At 42.5% G+C, this 18,890-nt stretch overlaps 1 protein-coding gene across 4 annotated transcripts in view; it reads right to left on the reverse strand.

The window, feature by feature from the left end:
• Window positions 1-1,026: 1,026 nt before the first annotated feature.
• The window catches only part of LOC148019559 (uncharacterized), a 48,388-nt gene continuing 30,524 nt past the window's right edge, over window positions 1,027-18,890 (reverse strand). For 2 of the 4 annotated variants that reach the window (XM_087699550.1, XM_087699551.1), the window contains one exon: window positions 1,027-1,538. In XM_087699550.1, coding sequence (XP_087555676.1) covers window positions 1,491-1,538 — 48 coding nt within the window. In that variant the 3' untranslated portion in view covers window positions 1,027-1,490. The remainder of the gene's footprint in view (window positions 1,539-18,890) is intronic. The other 2 variants (XM_087699552.1, XM_087699553.1) reach the window with 1 other exon arrangement.

Here is an 18,890-nt window from a genome sequence, read left to right on the forward strand (position 1 = left end):
TTTTTATATTTTGCATTTTGTAAAACCTTTGAGTAATGCTTCCTTGGGTGTCACCCTATTTGATCCTCACTCCCACTTTCTTTTGAACCCTTCATTTATAACCAGGGCTACTTGCTAAAAATATCAAAATACCCCAATATTTTTCCTTTGGGCTCCATATGATATTGATAATTTTGGCCATTAAAAATATTTAATATTTATAGGACTGACTTGGAGATAAAAGTTAAAACAGAGGATTGTTAGGTGACACTCTGATGACTCCTACCTATACTGGAGAGCCCTATCCTATTCACCTATGAGCCAAGAGGTTAAAAGAAGCAATACATCATGTTTTGTGGGAGTGCAGACAAGTTGATCTTGTTAAGGGGGAGTCAATTATATTACTATATCATATGAGTATCACATAAATTTTTAGTTACTTATTTGTATTTCTATCTTACATGTACGTGCATGAATAGGGGGAGTTGCAAGGCAGGTTAATGATGCTGGTCTGGACAGTGCAGCTAGTGTGATGACTGGCCTATTTGGTGAGTCTGAATGAGGAACGATGTTAGTCTGGATTATTATAGGTGTGGTACTCAGGGAAATCTGGTATTCCAGGAATACTGCCATAGACAATGGTGGAACCAATTGTAGCTACCAACGGACTGTTTACAGTAATGTCAGCTGGAGATATTGAAGCTTTTGCGGTCTATTACGCAAAATCTGCATATTCATGGTTGCTGCTAAGTAGAGTAACTTGATGAGAACGGTTTACTTGAGTTAGGTTGCCTTCTATATGGGTGTGTCAGAAAACCCGGCTGCTTTGGACTGGTGTTAAAAGTTGGATAAAGGAGGCAACTCTGTGTCATCAGATTTAATAAGATTTAATCCTATTGGGTAACCTGGAAGTAAATGAACAATTTGTATCCACAAAATCAGACAGGAAAGACAGTTCATCACTCATTCAAGACCATTGGAGACTCCCGCGTCAGAATGCTCAAGAGTTTCAAGAAGCCACATGGATCTGTTTGGTATTGCTGATGAAGCTTAGATAAAGGTCACTGTAAAGAGCAGGCAACATTCTCTGCAGTGTGCTTCCAAGCTTTATCTCAGAGATATTGTACACATTTTACGTCTGTTTTAATAGATCTTACTACACATTTTGCAACAAAGAGAAAGGGACTTTCCCTAAGCTAGATATTTATAACAGTAAAACCATGATCGAGAGCAAGAGACTCCCTGAAAATATAAAATGCATTGAACCCCAAGAAAGTCTCCCCAGTTTTCCTGTATGGTTATTATGTACATAAATGTAACTCAATATACTTTTACAGAGTGTACTTTGTTTAACTGTCAATGGCTTTCTCAGGAACTTCTGCAAACATCATCCGTTACTTGGGATGCATCTAGCCAGTGACAATAATGAATGGTGTTGAGTGAACAAAAGAATGTGGCTCCAGATCTACAGATGAGGACCTGAGGCCAGTGATATCTCTTATTGTGAGTGATCATTTACAATGACCTGACGTGGATGGCTGCAGTAACAAATTTTCCATCTGTTTATACAAAAAACAATGCTTAGTCTGAAGCACCACGAATGTCGAAGCTAACATATCCTCCATCTGCCAGCATAAGAAACAGATGATTTGTCTGAACTATCCTAGAGGTATGGAGAACTATGGAGTTTTCAGCCCAGAATTCTGTACTACAATCCAACAGACAGTTAATTACCCATGTGTTTAGCTATCTATTGCATGCATAAATGTCCACCAACATAAGTTTTTATACAGAAAGACACTTCTATAGTTGGAACCAACAATGCAAGAAGCTACCTTAGAGATAATAGTATAAACTTCACCTGTAGGGGTTTAAGAACTACAAAAGAAATAAAGCATTTTACTGGAGCATCCAAGGGCTGCACCTCAATGTGACTACAACTCAAACATGAAAAAGGAACTCCAGCACCTGTTTTAATTTGGCCTGTAGGGGTTTCAAGAACTAAAAAATAAATAAAGTATTTTACAGGAGCATCTAAGGGCTGCCCTGCAATGTAACTACAGCCAAAACATGAAAAAGTACTCCTGCACCTGTTTTAATTACGAATTCATCATCATAGATGTGTGGAGCTTTTGGTAAGTAGTCCCATTACTGCTACTTGCGATGCTTCCAAATTGGTTCTCTTCTCAAAAGATGCCATAGATCAATGACTAGAAGATGGAGACATCTCTACTTATCCAAGTGATCATTTACACCACCACATAAGTAGGCTTGTTTAGCAAATATAACTCTGGAGAAGTTGTTACCAGACCAAGATACTGACAAGACACATGATAATGATGCATTGCCATGCTGAGTTGGGTTCTAAATGTAGTGTTTTTTAATTCCAAAGGATACACATACACTACACTCACAATAGGAGGTGCAATCAACAACCACGAATCCTCTTCCGTGCACAGACACAGGAGGTGGGGGAGGGGAATTGTATACTCTAATCGGTATGAGACTATTGGCATAGCATGATTACCTAATGAAGATTGTCTGTGATGTGGAGCTTTCACGCTTTCTAGACTTTTTTACTTGTCCACTTCAGTTCACACATTTCTAAGCAAAGCCCAAGAATAAGGAGCACACGTGTGTCTAATGATTCCCCCTTCCCAATGAACTCTTTGAAAAGTTCTAATGTCTGTCCTTCCACAATCAAACCTTGAAAAATGGTTCATCACAAACAGTGTTTGCTATACTGGATAAACAGAGTACACAAGATTGTGGATTGTGGACCCTTGCTGGAGAAGAACAGTTTACGACCAACAGTTTCCTAAGCCGCATTAGAATGCGAGACTGTAATGGGCCTGGATAGCACCAATTATTAGCATTGTGTTCATCATGGGTATATAAGCTGGATGTGTGGGATCACCTAGAGTTGCATTATTAGTAACCTAGTGGCACTTTGAGGGGCCGACTTGGCATCCTCTCACAATCAAACCTTGGACAATAGTGCATTGAAACATTTGTGCAGCACATTAGCTATATTGGATAAGGAGAGAGTACATGAGATTGCGGATTGTGGACCCTTCATGAAGAAGATCAGTTCACAACCAACAGTTTCCTATTCAGCATTAAGAGTACCAGCCTGTAATGGACCACAATCCACAATCTCATGTACATATCATGGGTATATAAGGCCTTTTCAAGGCTTGTATATAGATCAGTGGAGTCTCCTTGAGTCACATTATGAGTGACATTGTGGTGCTTTTAGGGCCCAGCTTGATGTTATTAAGGGGTGTGCCATATTCAAGCCAACCTTCTAGCTTCTCACACACTTTTTAATATATGTACCTTTCCATTTTGTGTCATCTTGTGCAGACAATGGGATATATATATATAAACATCCCTCACATATGTGCTTCAAGACACCCATATTTTGGGCAAATCATATACCATATCATCTCTATACAAGCATGACAAGTATTAAAATTGAAGTGCCCAACCCAAGCATGCCATGACTCAACAGCAGATGAGGCAAAAGCATCCACAAACATAGCATCCAAATGAGGTTGCCTATCATAACATCCAAGTTTGTACAAGCCACGGCATAAAGTACCAGTGATGCCCACCATTCAACCTCATCCTTTTGTGAAAGTTTCTCACTCTAACGTGCAGATTTCAACCATCAGCTACCTACCATCTGCTGTCCAGCCATCACCAATTGCAACCCATGACTATCTAGCCCTAAGCGGCCTGTTTTCAGCCATCTCCTTGTTGTTTCAAGGTCTCCATCCGTTGCATCATCATAGCACTTGATCAAGCTGCGTTTTCAGCATCTGGTGCCAAGTGACAGGCTGTTGCCATCTCTTCCACCAGGCAATTGCTGTAGAACCTACGTTTTTATTGTCCAGCAGGCCATCTACATCAACAAATACCTCTCCAGTTATCATAGTTCTCTACCTCGGGTGATCAGTTTCCAATCTTCCTTTGGTGGTACACTATTACGTTAACTAGATTTCAACCTTTTCAACCTCCGACTGTTGTGTTTTGGTGACCAGCCTGCTGCCCTTCATTATTCAGCACACACTCCGATTGGTGGTCATTGCACTTGGGATCCGTCTCCGATGGACATAACTCTTGGCACTGAGTTGCTCTACCCTTGGGCATTCTGTACACTCTTACATTCATTTATGGCATTCATTCACTTCAGAGTTTCTTCTCTCTGTGTTTGTCTCTATGTTTGAGTTTTGAGCTTTTGCATTTTGTGTTTTGCATTTAGGCTTTCACTTTTGCTTGTCTCTGTCTAAGTCTTTGTGTTTCAATCTTGGTCGTGCATGATATGTTTCCTTGGTGCAAACCCTAGCATATCTTCACAGAGAGTGTCCCCCCATGTAGCAACAATCAAAGGAATAAAAAGATATCTATATAATGTGATATGCTTCTCAGCACCACTATCTAAATACCAATGTTGCTCAATATCCTCTGCTCAAAGGCCTACATCATGTATAGTGGAGTCATAAGAACAAGACACTCCAAAAGCATATGGATTGAAAGTTTCTACAAGATGAGTTGCTTCATCCATCCTACCACTAGGACCACTAGACACAGTAGTTGTAGCAGCCAATGAGGCTTGATTTTTCTTCTCCTCTGCAACCTTATGCTTATGGCACTCAAAGATCTCATACCCTAGCTTGCGGTAATAGTTGCATCTCTTCTTTTACTATAGCAGAGTGGTTAAGACAACTCTGCTCCTCCTGCAACATAGTGTAGTCAACTCATCAAGAAAATACTAATGCCCATTGCCTTGAGAAAGCAATCGTAAGGTGGTAGCAAATGTATGATAGAACTGTGGAGGTTTGCTAAGTATAGTAGAGACAAGATAGCTCTCAGACATCTCGTCAATGTTTACCAACTGTTCATGTTAATCTATAATCTATGTAAGATATGCATCCATGTTGTCCCCTTCATGCATCTTCTCAAAATCTAATTGCTTTCTCAAAAAGGCAACACTTACCTCATTCCTAATCTGATAAAGAGATGTGAACTTATTCCAAGCACTCTTTGGAGTCTGACAAGAGAGGATGTGTGGAATAATGAGTCTCTTGACTGAAAGAGCAATCAAAGAGTATGCTTGAGTATCACACATATCCCAACATACCTGATTGGTAGTAGGAGCACAGTATTAACTCCTGAATAGCCAGAAATGGCAATAGAACTGTGTTAATTAGAAGCACTAGCATCTACAGGTGTATTAGGGCTTGCTGGCTGTACCTCTAAAACCCATGACAATCCCCTAAAATCATTTCAGATCCAATACATGTTTCATCATATACAACTAGGTGGAATAGTTGGTACCATCCAACTTGTCATCAGCAGAAAGCATCCCCAACAACTCATTCTGATTATGTACCATCTTTGCACACACTGAATACACAAATACAACTGAGGCAACTGCTCAAAGTTATACGAATATGGACAAGGGAGCTCATATCCCAACATCCGTGAGCGAAAAAATTAGCTAAAAGGTAAAATGAGATGAGAAAGAACTTATAACCAATGCAAATATTGCTGTAGATGCTATTCATGCATGTGCACACATAAATATTGGGGCACCAAGCTAATATTTGTCAAAACCCCCAAATTTTGCGCATAAATGTTGGAGAATTTGCTGAATTTGCACAAATTCAATGAAGACCCACGCAATGGAAGGTGAATCCAGCAAAAGCCCCAACTTTTGCAATGGAAATCTCAAGAAATTGCAAAAATTAGGCAAGTTGATCAAAAATCCCCAAATTTCCAGGCGGTAGGAACTTAAATTTGAAATTTTCTTTGGAATTCAAACCGAATTTTTCTTTAAAGATTTCTTTGGAATTGCATGAATTTTTGAAAACTCCCAAATTCGAAAATTAGGGCTTCTGCACTTTTAGGGTTACGGTTTCTCAAATTTTCTGCACAGCTGCAAATGGCAAAGATGGGCAAAAACAAGCAAGGCTGATGAGAAATTGCACAAATTTCAGAAAATCCCCAAATTCAAAAAGTAGGGATTCCGTTTTTTTTTTTTTCCAGACCTGCAGAAAATGGCAAGCATGGCTAAGAAGATGGTGGGAAGGGTTGAGAGAGGCAGCGGGCAAGGCTGAGAGAGGCTAACTGCGGGGTTGCACGCAGCACTACACATGGAATTGCATGCAGACTGCATAGATATAGAGAGAGAGGCTATGTGCAGGCCATGCAATGAGAGAGAGCGCAGCAGAAAATGGACTGAGATGGCTGGAGCAACAGTGGCTGCAGGCAGCAATGCCATGAGAGACTTGACACATCAGAGCTAGCAATGGAACCGATGCAGCAATGCCGATGAGACTGGCAGCACAATGGCTCTGATACCACTGTTGGATCAAATGGACAGCTCGATGGATAAGAAGTGGAGTAGAGAGTGAGAGTGAGAGTGGGCGTAGACACACAAAGTAGCATAGAAGGGTATCTTCACTAAAATGAATCGCAAGAATGTGAATACAAGGTACAACCCTAAGGTTATATAGACCTACACACTTAAGTGTGTTCATACAGGGCAAAACCCATCCTACTCCCGCACAAGAGGGTAAAAAGTGCCTATGGATTGGTTGCATTCACACCAAAATAATTCTAAGGAAAATGCAAGGTGTATTTAACATTGTACTATTGGTATGCTTTGTATCTTTGCGTTTATGATATGGATTCCATTGCATATCTATGAGATCTCATGTCTAGTGTATTTGTCTCTTTTGTTCATGTGCCTTTGTAATCGTGTCTTGCATGCTTTATTGCTTCCACGTAGTGCTTGCCTTTGTGATCACATGTATCAAATGTTGAGCCCTTGTCAAATCTTTGATTGTTGTGATTGAGGTGTGACAACTTGCGTTTGCCTATGTAATATCTTACTTCATAATTAGCAAATTTTGCATTAAAAGTTCCCATTGGAGCAGCTTGCCTAGGGTTGCTTGAGAGCTTGAAAGAGTTGATTTTCTAATTATGCAAGTGAGTCAACATAGGGAGACCATGGAGAGTGAAGCAATGGCTCAACATGACCCAAAAGGTCCCACCCCAAAGAGGCAAAGCATCAAGCCAAGGGTGCCACTCTTTGAATACCCAAGGACCTACCAGATTGCAGAGATGATGAATATCTTCTTTTGAGTTGCCCAACTGAATGAGACAATGTGTCACGGATATCTTCTTCTAAGCCACACAAGTGAATGGGACTTAGTGTTGTTTTCTTCCTCTTCATTTTTAGAGTATGCTTTTTTCACGATTGGCTCTATAGTTCATACAAAGTAAGACCCAACAATACACAACCACAATCAAGGGTGTGGTTGTAGAGGTATAGAAGAGGTAAAGGATGGTAGATGTAGCATTCTAGCTACTCACGATCTCAGTTGAGTAATCTCCTCAGGTATACTCCATTTCATGAGGTGAAAGGAAAACATGCTACAAAATGCATGGATTCTTGCCTTGAAAGGATGCTTGATCTCATAAGTTTTCATCCTCATCAAGGGCCCAAAATGTACACACAATGCAAATGCAAAGAAGTAAGGCATAAGAGGCTTGCTCATGTAGCACAATGCCACTTAAACATTGCCCTCTTGAGGGAATTGTTTGCTTATCCAAGTACCCTTTTTACAATATTGAGTAATAGAATTGAAACTACAATAATGTATGCAGTGCAATGAAAGATCCAAGTATCCTTTTTACAATATTGAGTAGCAGAATTGAAACTACGATAATATATACAGTGCAATGAAAGATACAATAGGAAAAGAATACCAAAGTCAAAGACAAGAAGACAAAGTTGAAACCTACACATACCACATGGGGAGAGCAACCCCCCTCCAATCTATGAATGTCAGTACCAAGAAGCTGATATTAATCTTGTGGTACGAGAACATGATGAATGATGAAGTCTTATGTACCTGATGATGTAGAGGGTAGGCTTGATACTCCTCAATTGGAAGAGTTGGAAGAAGAATCACATATCTCGGTACTCAATACATCTCAAGGGATGGCTCTTGTGCCGACCAAGTGTCACAGGCAAGCCTTCCACTACTAGTCAAGAATCACCGAGACAACAATCCACCGTGAAATTAACCTAGTGGATGAAGAAAGAAAACCTGACATTCCCCAACTAATACAATTCGAGGGAGAATTAGCCACCTAGGCAATCAGGGCGTATTTGTACTCGATCTCAAGAGATGGCTCTTTTGTTCACCAAAAGTTAAGCATGCCTGAAACTTCACCTCTAAAGATGGATCATGTGCTAGTCAAGTATGCAAAGGCGGAACCAGTCAAATAGCAATCTACTTCACATGATAATGAAACGTTATGATAATGAAACACTAGAGGAGTGGCAATTAATAGCAAGTGACAAAATTGTCGAGCTAAAAAAGAATTATACCTTGATTACCTCTTTATTATAGCCCCAAAACACTTGATGTGATAATGAAACACTAGTGAAAAGGCAACTCATGTCAAATGACAAAACTATTGAGCTAAAAAATGCATTATACCTTGATTGGCTCTTTATTACAACCCCAAAACATACTTATTACCAGAAATTTCATTAAATGATTGCTTTCCTAGATAACCTTGATCCGATTATGCAAATTGTTGGTATCTTTTCTGAAGGGGTGAGAGTGCGCAATGGCGTGCAAGGTCAAAGCGTTAGCTGAAGAGCAGAGATGAGCTGAGAGTTGGAAAAAGAGTGAGCGCAGAGATAGGTGTACCAATGTGATGGTACACAAAGAATAAAAAAGAGTGTATTTATATGTTAGGGTACATTAAGGGTGTTCACACCCATAAGTCTATTTACACGGAGACGAAGGGCCTTTACACCCAACAACCTCCCACTTAAAGGCCCAAAGTGGTACCTTTAAACTAACCAACTCCCACTAAACGAATGCAATGCTCATGCTGAGCCTTTGCAAGAGACTTAGTGAGAACATCTGCAAGGTTATCTTGGGTTTTCACCTTAGTCAGTGTGACAAGACCATCATCCAAGACCTGTTGAATAAAGTGATACCGAACATCTATGTGTTTGGTATGTGCATGAAACATGGCATTCTTAGCCAGACATACTGCACTCTGGCTATCACAACCAAGCACTGGAGTACTTGAAGAAAGACCAAAATCCTTGACCAAATGGCCAAGCCAAATAGCTTCCTTAGAAGCTTCTGTGGCTGAAATATATTCAGCCTCCGTAGTACTCAATGCCACAATTTTCTGCAATCTTGAATACCAAGAGATACCCCCACCAGCCAAAGTAAAAACATACCCACTAGTAGATTTCCTAATGTCAAGATCTCTTGCCATGTCTGAATCACAAAATCCCTGCAACTCTAGCGTACCCTATCCATAGCATATGCACTTTTCTTGTGTACCTTTCAAGTATCTGAAGATAAATTTCACTGCTTCCCAATGTGGCTTGCCAGGGTTAGACATAAATCTGCTAACAACTCCCATTGCATGAGCAATGTCAGGGCGAGTTGCAACCATGGCATACATCAAAGATCCACAAGCTGATGCATAAGGTATACCCTTAATGGCACTAGCAACTGCATCATCCTTAGGGCAATCAGCTTTGCTAAGCTTTGTATGTGGTGGTAAAGGCACTCCAAGAGGATTAGCATCAGCCATATTAAACCTGTCAAGTACTTTGCTGATATACTTGTCCTATGAGAGAAACAACAAATGTTGCCCTCTATCTCTTTTAGTGCGCATGCCCAAAATGTGTTCAGCTGCCCCCAAATCTTTCATAGAGAAGGCTGAACCCAGCTGCCTTTTAAGAGTATTCAAAGTACTCTTATGCTGTTCTGCAATCAGCATGTCATCCACATATAAAACCAGCACAATAAGGCTGCCATCATCAGCCTTTTTAGTGTATAAGCAGTGATTTGTATGAGTGCGTTTAAATCCATGGCTGAGCATAAAGGTATCAAATTTTTTGTACCATTGTCTAGGGGCTTGTTTCAGCCCATATAAGCTGTATTTCAGCTTACAAACCAAATGCTCTTTTCCTGGAATAGCAAATCCTTCTGGCTGTTTCATGTACAGCTCTTCATCCAAGTCACCATGAAGAAAAGCAGTCTTCACATCCATCTGATCCAACTCTAAATCCAAGGATGCAGTGAGAGCAAACAAAACACGGAGCGTAGTCATCTTCACCTCTGGTGAAAAGACCTCCTGGAAGTCTATGCCTTCCTTTTGTGTATAGCCCTTAGCAACCAGCCATGCCTTATACTTGGGCTTCCCATCAATACATTTCACTTTGTAAACCCATTTATTAGGAATAGCTTTCCTATCCTTGGGTAAAGGTACAAGCTCCCATGTGTTATTTGCATATAGAGACTTCATCTCTTCTTGCATAGCAAGCTCCCACTTTCTCTTGTTTTCACATGACTGTGCCTCTTTAAATGTCAGAGGCTCACCCTCATCAGTCAACAAAATGCAATCCAAAGATGGCTGAAACCTTTGTGGCTACCTTCTGACATGTGTAGACCATCTTACCCAATGATCTGTATTATCAGGTGGTGCGCCTACATCCTGAGGAATGTGCACACCATCACCAGGTGGCTGATTTTCAGCATTTTCTTGCTGCTGTAATCTGTTTTCAGCATGTTTTTCTTGCTGTCCTATTTCATCCTATGCATTTATTTGCTGTCCATGATCTTCTGGCTGTAGCACAATAGGTGGTTGTTCATTTTCAGCATCAAAAGGGACAGAATTTTCAGCTAATGGCTACTGAATGGCTGGCTGTTCATGCTAAAATTTGGCCTCTTTTTATCAATATCACCATGTGTCGCATTTTTCAGCAACTTTACCTCATTAAATACTACATCTCGGCTGCGTATTATCTTCCTGTCCTAAGGAAGCCAAACTCTATAGCCCATCTCTCCCTCATCTCCATATCCCATGAAGATGCCCTTGATGGATTTCATGTCTAGTTTGGTCCTCTGTTCTACAGGTACATGCACAAAGGCATCACAGCCAAAGACACGCAAATGATCATATGAAGCAAGTTTGCCAGACCGAACCTCTTCAGGAATGCCATTTTCCAATGCACGATTGAGAGAGCGATTGCATACATGGATTGCAGTTTTAAGAGCCTCTTCCCAAAACCGCTACGGGAGATTAGCTATGGATAGCATGCATCTGACTCTCTCACAAAGTGTGTGGTTAAATCTTTCAGCCATGCCATTTGATGCAGGATTATAAGGGACAGTCAACTCCCTCTTAATGCCATGCATCTCACAAAACTTGTTAAATTCTTTTGAGACATACTCACTCCCATTATCTGTTCTTATGGCTTTCAACTTAAGCCCCTTTTGTGTGGTAACAAAAGCATGAAACTTTTTAAAAGAATCCAACACTTCCTTTTTGCTCTTAAGTGCATACATCCATGACTTTCTACTAAAATCATCAATGAAAGTAACAAAGTACTGTGCACCCCCATACGAATTAACAGGCATAGTGAACACATCAGAGTGTACTTGGACAAGAGCATTAGACTTCTTAACGACACCAGAGTAATACAGAAATTCTTTTGTTTTCCATACAAGCAATCATTACAAAATTCGAAACCAGAGCCTTTTACATCAAATCTCCCTAAAGAGGAGAGAACCTGAAGGCCATTCTGGCTCATATGACCAAGTCTTTTGTGCCAAAGCTCCATCTGAGAATGGACTTCAGCCACAGCCAAGAACTTGCTAGGTAATGCTTTACAATGCAAATAATATAAAGTCCCCGTTTTGCTGCCTTTAACAATCAGCATACAGCTCTTATGGACCTTCCAAGATCCACCACCAAATGTAGTAAAGTACCCTTTAGCATCTATTGTGCTAAGAAATGCACTTAGCCACTTAAACAACCCCAAAACATGCTTATTTTAGGCTTATTTTAGCCAAAACCCTAAAACGGGGAGCGGATCGAGAAAGTTAAGTGGGAGAGGATCTAGAACCCTAATTTTCTATAAATTGGCAACCACCCCTCCACTCTTTCACAATCTCGTTTTTGCAGGTTTTAGGTGTTACCAGCTTGCTGCCCACACCCCGGTCATGGAGAACATCTCAGCCCTTGCTGTCCATCACTGTTCCCTACAGTCTGGCGCCAGTTTCCAACCCTTCACACGCTGATTGCTATTGTTTCTGCTTGGCGACTGACTGCTGTTCATCTGCACTGCTGTCGTACAGCCTGTCACGCCAGCAAACTACTGCATTTGCAGGCTTTAGCTGCTGCCCTGACAGTTTTATCTCTCCTATCTACAGTCACTGATATCTTTCTCTCTCCTATAGGCTGTCCTGCCTACGTTTTCAATCTTTCTCTCTCCTGCAGGCTCCGTTTTTAGTCTTTCTCTCTCTTGCAAGCTGTCCTACTTGCGTTTTCAGTCTTTCTCTCTCCTGCAGGCTATCAGCATCAGATCCGGCTTCTCACTGCTGTGTTTGCTGGTGTTTTGACATCCGGAGGCTGCCTTGCTACGATTCAGGATCCGTTCGAAGTACGACACGCTCTCCAACTCATTACCCCTGCCCTGATCCTAGAGATACAGAAGTTCGAGGTTCAGTATTCATTCACTGCATAGTGTATTTGCTGCATGAGCATCGTATTATTAGTAGTCATATCATTTCATTTATTCACTGTGTTCATTGTCTCTCAGTTACTCTAACCCGAACCCTAACTGTGTTCTTTTTATCAGTCTGTGCTTTGTCGTACGGTTTCTGTTTATGTTTTTGTGTGAGGGTATTTTTCTTTACATGGTATCAGAGCCTGGTACTCTCTGAGAAACTTAGGCCTTTGATCTGAAAGCTCTTCACAAGAAGCAAGAACAACAATAGGTTCAAATGACTTCAAACACATCAACACCAATTCAGTCTCCAGATCAGCCTATGCCGAGAACCGAGCGAGAGTGGGCCAATCAGCTTGCTCCACAAAGTTCCGACATGGTGGGAGAAACATCTGAGTACATGGAAGAAAAGATAGGCAAGCTGACCTTTGAGGAATATAAACTGATCATAGCCTATCGACAAAAGAAGATTGAGGAGCTCGACCAAAGGATTGCCCTTCAAGAAAAGCTTCTAAAATGAAGGTATGCATGGATTTCACTCTTCAGATGTTACGCGTAAGTCTGATGATGTTGCAAGGCCGTCGAGACCTCCATTAGGGATGGGTCCTCCTCTTGGAGAGCAAGATCCGGAGTATGTTCCATTTTTTCAGACTCTTCCATCCTCTCCGGTGCAAGGTACTTTTGATTCGTCTTTTGTGCCTTCTTCTTTTACCTCTTCTGTTTTGCAATATACTGGTAGAGATCATGTGGAAGAAAGAGTCCAGTCTGTTGACTATGGAAAAGGTCCTCTAGAGGATCAATTCTTGTATGTTAACACACGTCGCGGGGATTATAAGAAAAAGCCAGGTAACTCTTCTTCTGTCCTTCCTTCTTTTCTGTCTACTTCACATAATCAGAATGAATTTGGTGTTCCTTTCACTTCATTACATGGTGTATCATCATCTTCACAGTTTCATTTTCAGTCTTTAAATCATAAAAATGAACAAAAAGAATCTGCACCTCATATATCTCACTTTCAAAACCCACTCATCCCACCACATTCTTCCGCTGCTTCACCACTTCTATTTACACCATTTACATTTCCATTTCAGACACCTCATGTCGTACCATACATCACTTCGGGGGGTTATGGAAACATAGGCACATCCTTTAGGACCTCATCCTTTCCTGAGCCGGGTGGTATTCCACCTATCTCATACACACTTTCAAGATCATTGCAGCTTGGGTATCCCACTCAGTCTCTCCCGAGTGTGGATCAGTTGCCTTCACAGTTTGCCTCCATGGCATTGCCTGGTGGACCTTCTGGTCATAATGCTGTGTCCCAACCTCACTTTGGACAAGGCTACTATGTCCCAGTGCCTCCACCTACACCAGCACCTTATGGAAACGTTCATGTTCCAGTGCCTCTATATCAATCGGCACTCATTGGACACTCACAGCCTACTTTTGCCTACCTACCTCTTCCCCCTCCTTACTCTTATCAGACACTCTCACCTCCACCATCTTTCCCACCATCATATTACTCCACCCATCCAACATCTCATGGTTCTAGCTCATCTTCTGCCAAGAATGCATTTAATAACAAGACTCGTTTTAACGAGTCAAACTTTACTACTTCGTCAAATTTGATGAGACATGTCCTTGATTCACAGAACCTATGGAATCTAGTGCAGGGGTTGGAACCCCAACCCGATCCCGCACTTGTTCCATACGAGGTCGTCCGCTCATGGAAAGCTAGGAATGCATATGCTATTGTTGAGCTGATGCAGGGCTTATTGCCTGAGTTTCATTCTCAGCTTTAGCATTTTGACTTAGCGTCAGAGCAATGGGCACACTTGACTGACCGCTATGCAGCTCGATATAGGACCCATCGTATTAATCTTGACCATGAGCTTCACCTTTTCAAAATTACTGATCGGGATGACTTGAAAGTCAAGTTGGCTGAGTATTGGCATCTCCTCGCTGAATTCTCCACTACAGGGACTCCCAAGTCCTCTGACGATCATGTCACATTGCCCCCTAAATAAACTCCCCAAGAGATACTTCAATTTTGTGGAAGAAATAGTTTCAAAGCCTACCATGCCTACATTCTACGAATTTGAGTGTCAGCTATTGCGTTACGCACAGTTGTTCAATCAGTTTCATATGAATTCCTCTTCAGAGGGGGTTCTTCTTGCTCATTCTCAGAAAGGGCAACAAGGGAAGGGCAAATCAAACCAAACCTCCACTCAAAATCAAAATCAAACTCAAAAGCTAAATCAATCTGGGGATTCTCAAGGAAACTTCCAGTCACAACTCAAACCTGGGTGGCAGAATGTACCTAAAAAGAATAGGTATTGTCAACAGTGTCAAAAGGCTGGCCATTTTGACGATGAGTATCGATCAAAGGCACAAGGCACAGCACCAAGACCTAAGTCTCAGACCCCCGCCCCTCAGTCGGGCAACCCCCAACAGGGGAGGCAAGGTGATGGCAAGGGACAGTTTAAAGGTCAGACTCACACTGCACCGCACAATCATCTCAGTCGACAACGTTCTCAACTCCAAAGGGCTTGTCTGACTAGTTTGCAGAGGCCCATATTATCTCCATAGAGATATCATATGCAAGTCTCGTCCACATCTGTCAGAGGCCCACTCGTCTCACAGCCGAGCACTTCAGCTCCAATTTGGATTGTGAATAGTGCAGCTACACATCACATGACTCCTATGGAGGACATTTTCCGTACCCGAGCCCATGCAGCTGGGCGGGTCCGTATAGGAAACAACTCATCGGTCAAGATTCAGGCTCAAGGTTGCGTCAGTTTTGCCATTGACAAGGGTCCGGATCTGGCTTCACTGGACAATGTATGTCATGTCCCTCAGCTTGGGGTGAACTTGTTATCTGTTCAGCAACTTTGCCGGTTGGGGCGAGCAGTTTTCTTTACAGCGACCACAATCGAGGTCCTTGACTCTCAAACTGGTTTAGTGATTGCTCGCGGTGAGGCATAGCCTAATGGCCTATACCACATGACTCACTTTCTCACCGAGCCGACTATCGAGGGCTCCCTGTTCCATAGCTTCCAAGCCTTAGCCACATCTCGGGAGCCTACGCACAATGAGCGTCTTTGGCATTTTCGCTTAGGGTATCTTGGTTATGACCCACTTTATGAGTTGTCACACTGTGAGCTGGTTGAGGGCCTTCCACGCCTGAAGCTAGCTCGAGATATCTGTAAAGCTTGTCAGCTCGGGAAGCAGTACCGTATCCCATTTCCTCAGCAATCTACACATAGAGCTGAAGAGCCTCTTAGATTGATTCAAGTTGATCTTTGCAGGCTGACATCCATTGCCGCTTTGAACGGTGCGTTGTACTTCTTTTTGATAGTGGATAATCATTCTCAATATATGTGGGTGTACTTCCTCAAGCATAAGTCAGATGCTTTCATATAATTTTCTGCTTGGGTGCTGCTGGTTCATAACCAGACTAGTCGTCGTATTGGGTGCATGAGGAATGATAGCGGTGGTGAGTTTATCTCCCACGAGTTTTCCGAGTTTCTACAAAAGCATAGCATTTCTCGCTAGCTCACCTCTACCAACTCCCCCTCTCAAAATGGAGTCGTAGAGCGTAGGAACCGCACAGTCATGGAAATAGCACGCTCTATGTTGTTCGCACCAAAGCTTCCTGAGCGCCTTTGGGTCGAGGCTGTTAACACTTCGGTGTACATCCTCAACCGATGCCCAACTACAGCTCTTCCTCAGAAGACCCCGTATGAGGGATTGTTGGACTCTTGACTTGTTATTTCCCATTTCAAAGTCTTTGGATGTCGTGCGTACATACGGCCAGTGGCCACGCCTCTTGATCCTACTGTCCACTTGTTGAAGGATATCCTAGGACAGCCCTTCGATGCACATACCTATCGTTCTATTGTAGGAAAACTTCTTTGGTTAACTCACACTAGGCCAGATTTAGCTTACTCAGTTAGCATACTCGGTCAATATTTCACAGCACCTAGGATGTCACATTGGATTGCATATCTTCGTGTGTTGCATTATTTGCGGTGTACTTTTTCTTATGGCTTGGCATATGGTTCTGGTTTATATTTGCATGGGTACGCTGATTCTAATTGGGCAGGAGATCCTGACACCCGACGTTCCCATGGCAGCTACCTCTTTACCTTGGGCACGGCTCCCATATCTTGGTCCAGCCATAAGCAAGAGACGGTGGCGGCTTCCACGGCCGAGGCTGAGTACCGGGCTCTCTTCGATGGCACCACCGAGGCCATCTATCTGAGGAATTTACTAGCAGCGCTTCATTTTCCATGTGACTCTCCCACAATTGTATGCTGCGACAGCCAGAGTGCCATTGCCCTTGCGGGCAATCCGATCATCACACCACGGACACGGCATGTGGGAGTCCACTTTCACTTTTTCAGATAGCAGACTGAGCTAGGCACTATTCGCCTAGAGTTTGTGCCTTCATCAGATAATTTAACAGATATCTTGACCAAAGCAGTCAACCGGCCAGTTCTTCAGTACCTGCTATCCAAGATCGGCTTGGGTCCACCCTCCCCTACTTCTTCAGCTTGACAGGGAGAGGGTGCTTCCCTCTTACTTTCCCTTCCAATTTGAGAGGGGGTGGCTCCTACTCTTGATCATGACAATGATGATGCTTATAATTTTTTACACATTATATTCACTTATTCTTTTGTATTGTATTATGGACATTTGTAACTTCGTCCGCACTATTAGGATGACCTGATTGTAAAAGGGCACTTGGACAAGTAAACACTTCCCCTACGAGGGCACTGTCCCAGTGGTGCCGTTGCATAGCATATTGCATGAGCATAACATCTTGCATCTCCCTTTGCATTACCCTATGAATTGGCATTCTGTTCATGTCAACATGCATCTGTGCGCATTTATCCATTTTTGGTCTTTTGGAGTGGTCGACTCTAGGATCCACCATATTTGTAGCACAACAAATGGCAGTTCTCCTAAAGGCGGTTTCCCTACCCTTGCTTGCTTGCTTGCTTGCTTGCTTGCTTGCTTTGCTTGTCTTGCTAAGCCCACCTTTTTTTTTGTCTCTCACATATACAACACATAATTCACACATACACTCACTTTTATCATCCTTAGGCACTTATCCTTGTCAGTGCGAGGGATTGGCTTGCTAGTTTTGTAAATAACTTGGGTTTAAAACTCTCTTTATCTTTTCCTATCTATCACTTAATCGGTCACTGCCCCTATATTACTTATGTATTTTCAAAACACTTTTCAAAAAAAAAAACAAAACAAAAAAAAAACAAAACAAAAAAAAACAAACAAGTCCATTGTTGATTCCATCCACCTTTGTAGGCCTTGGTAGGCCCTTCGGCAGCCGACGAGCACCCTTGGTCCGATGCCCTAACCTCTCTGGGGTGATCACTTAGGCTCCCTTGGTAAGATATCCATCGCCTCTGTAGCCTTGGTAGGCCACTGGGCAACCGGCGTGCACCTTTTGTCTGAAGCCCTGGCTACTTTGGGGTGGGATGCCTTGGGGTAAATCAAAATTTAGACTGGCCTACTTTTCTCGCCTTAATTTGGGCCTGAGAGGAGGTGTTGTGCTAAGAAATGCACTTAGCCACTTAAACAGCCCCAAAACATGCTTATTTTAGGCTTATTTTAGCCAAAACCCTAAAACGGGGAGCGGATCGAGAAAGTTAAGTGGGAGAGGATCTAGAATCCTGATTTTCTATAAATTGGCAGCCAACCCTCCACTCTTTCACATCTCGTTTTTGTAGGTTTTAGGTGTTACCAACTTGATGTCCACACCCCGGTCACGGAGGACATCTCAACCCTTGCTGTCCATCACTGTTCCCTACAATTTGGCGCCTGTTTCCAACCCTCCACATGCTGATTGCTGCTGTTTCTGCCTAGCGAATGACTGTTGTTCATCTGCACTGCTGTCGTACAGCTTGCCACGCCAACAAACTGCTGCGTTTGCAGGCTCCAACTGCTGCCCTGACAGTTTTCTCTCTCCTGTCTGCCGTCGCTACAGTCTTTCTCTCCTGTAGGCTGTCCTACCTGCATTTTCAGTCTTTCTCTCTCCTGCAGGCTCCGTTTTTAGTCTTTCTCTCTCCTGCAAGCTGTCTTGCCTGCGTTTTCAGTCTTTCTCTCTCCTATAGGCTCCGTTTTTAGTCTTTCTCTCTCCTGCAAGCTGTCTTGCCTGCGTTTTCAGTCTTTCTCTCTCCTATAGGCTCCGTTTTTAGTCTTTCTCTCTCCTCACTGCTATCTGCATCAAATCTAGCTTCTCACTACTACATATGCTAGTGTTCGACATCCGGAGGCTGCCTTGCTGCAATTTGAAATCCGTTCGGAGTACGACACA

Source organism: Lygodium microphyllum, chromosome 19, assembly GCF_053477565.2.
Source record: "Lygodium microphyllum isolate KBCC chromosome 19, Lygodium_microphyllum_v1.1.10, whole genome shotgun sequence".
NCBI classification, from domain to species: domain Eukaryota; kingdom Viridiplantae; phylum Streptophyta; class Polypodiopsida; order Schizaeales; family Lygodiaceae; genus Lygodium; species Lygodium microphyllum.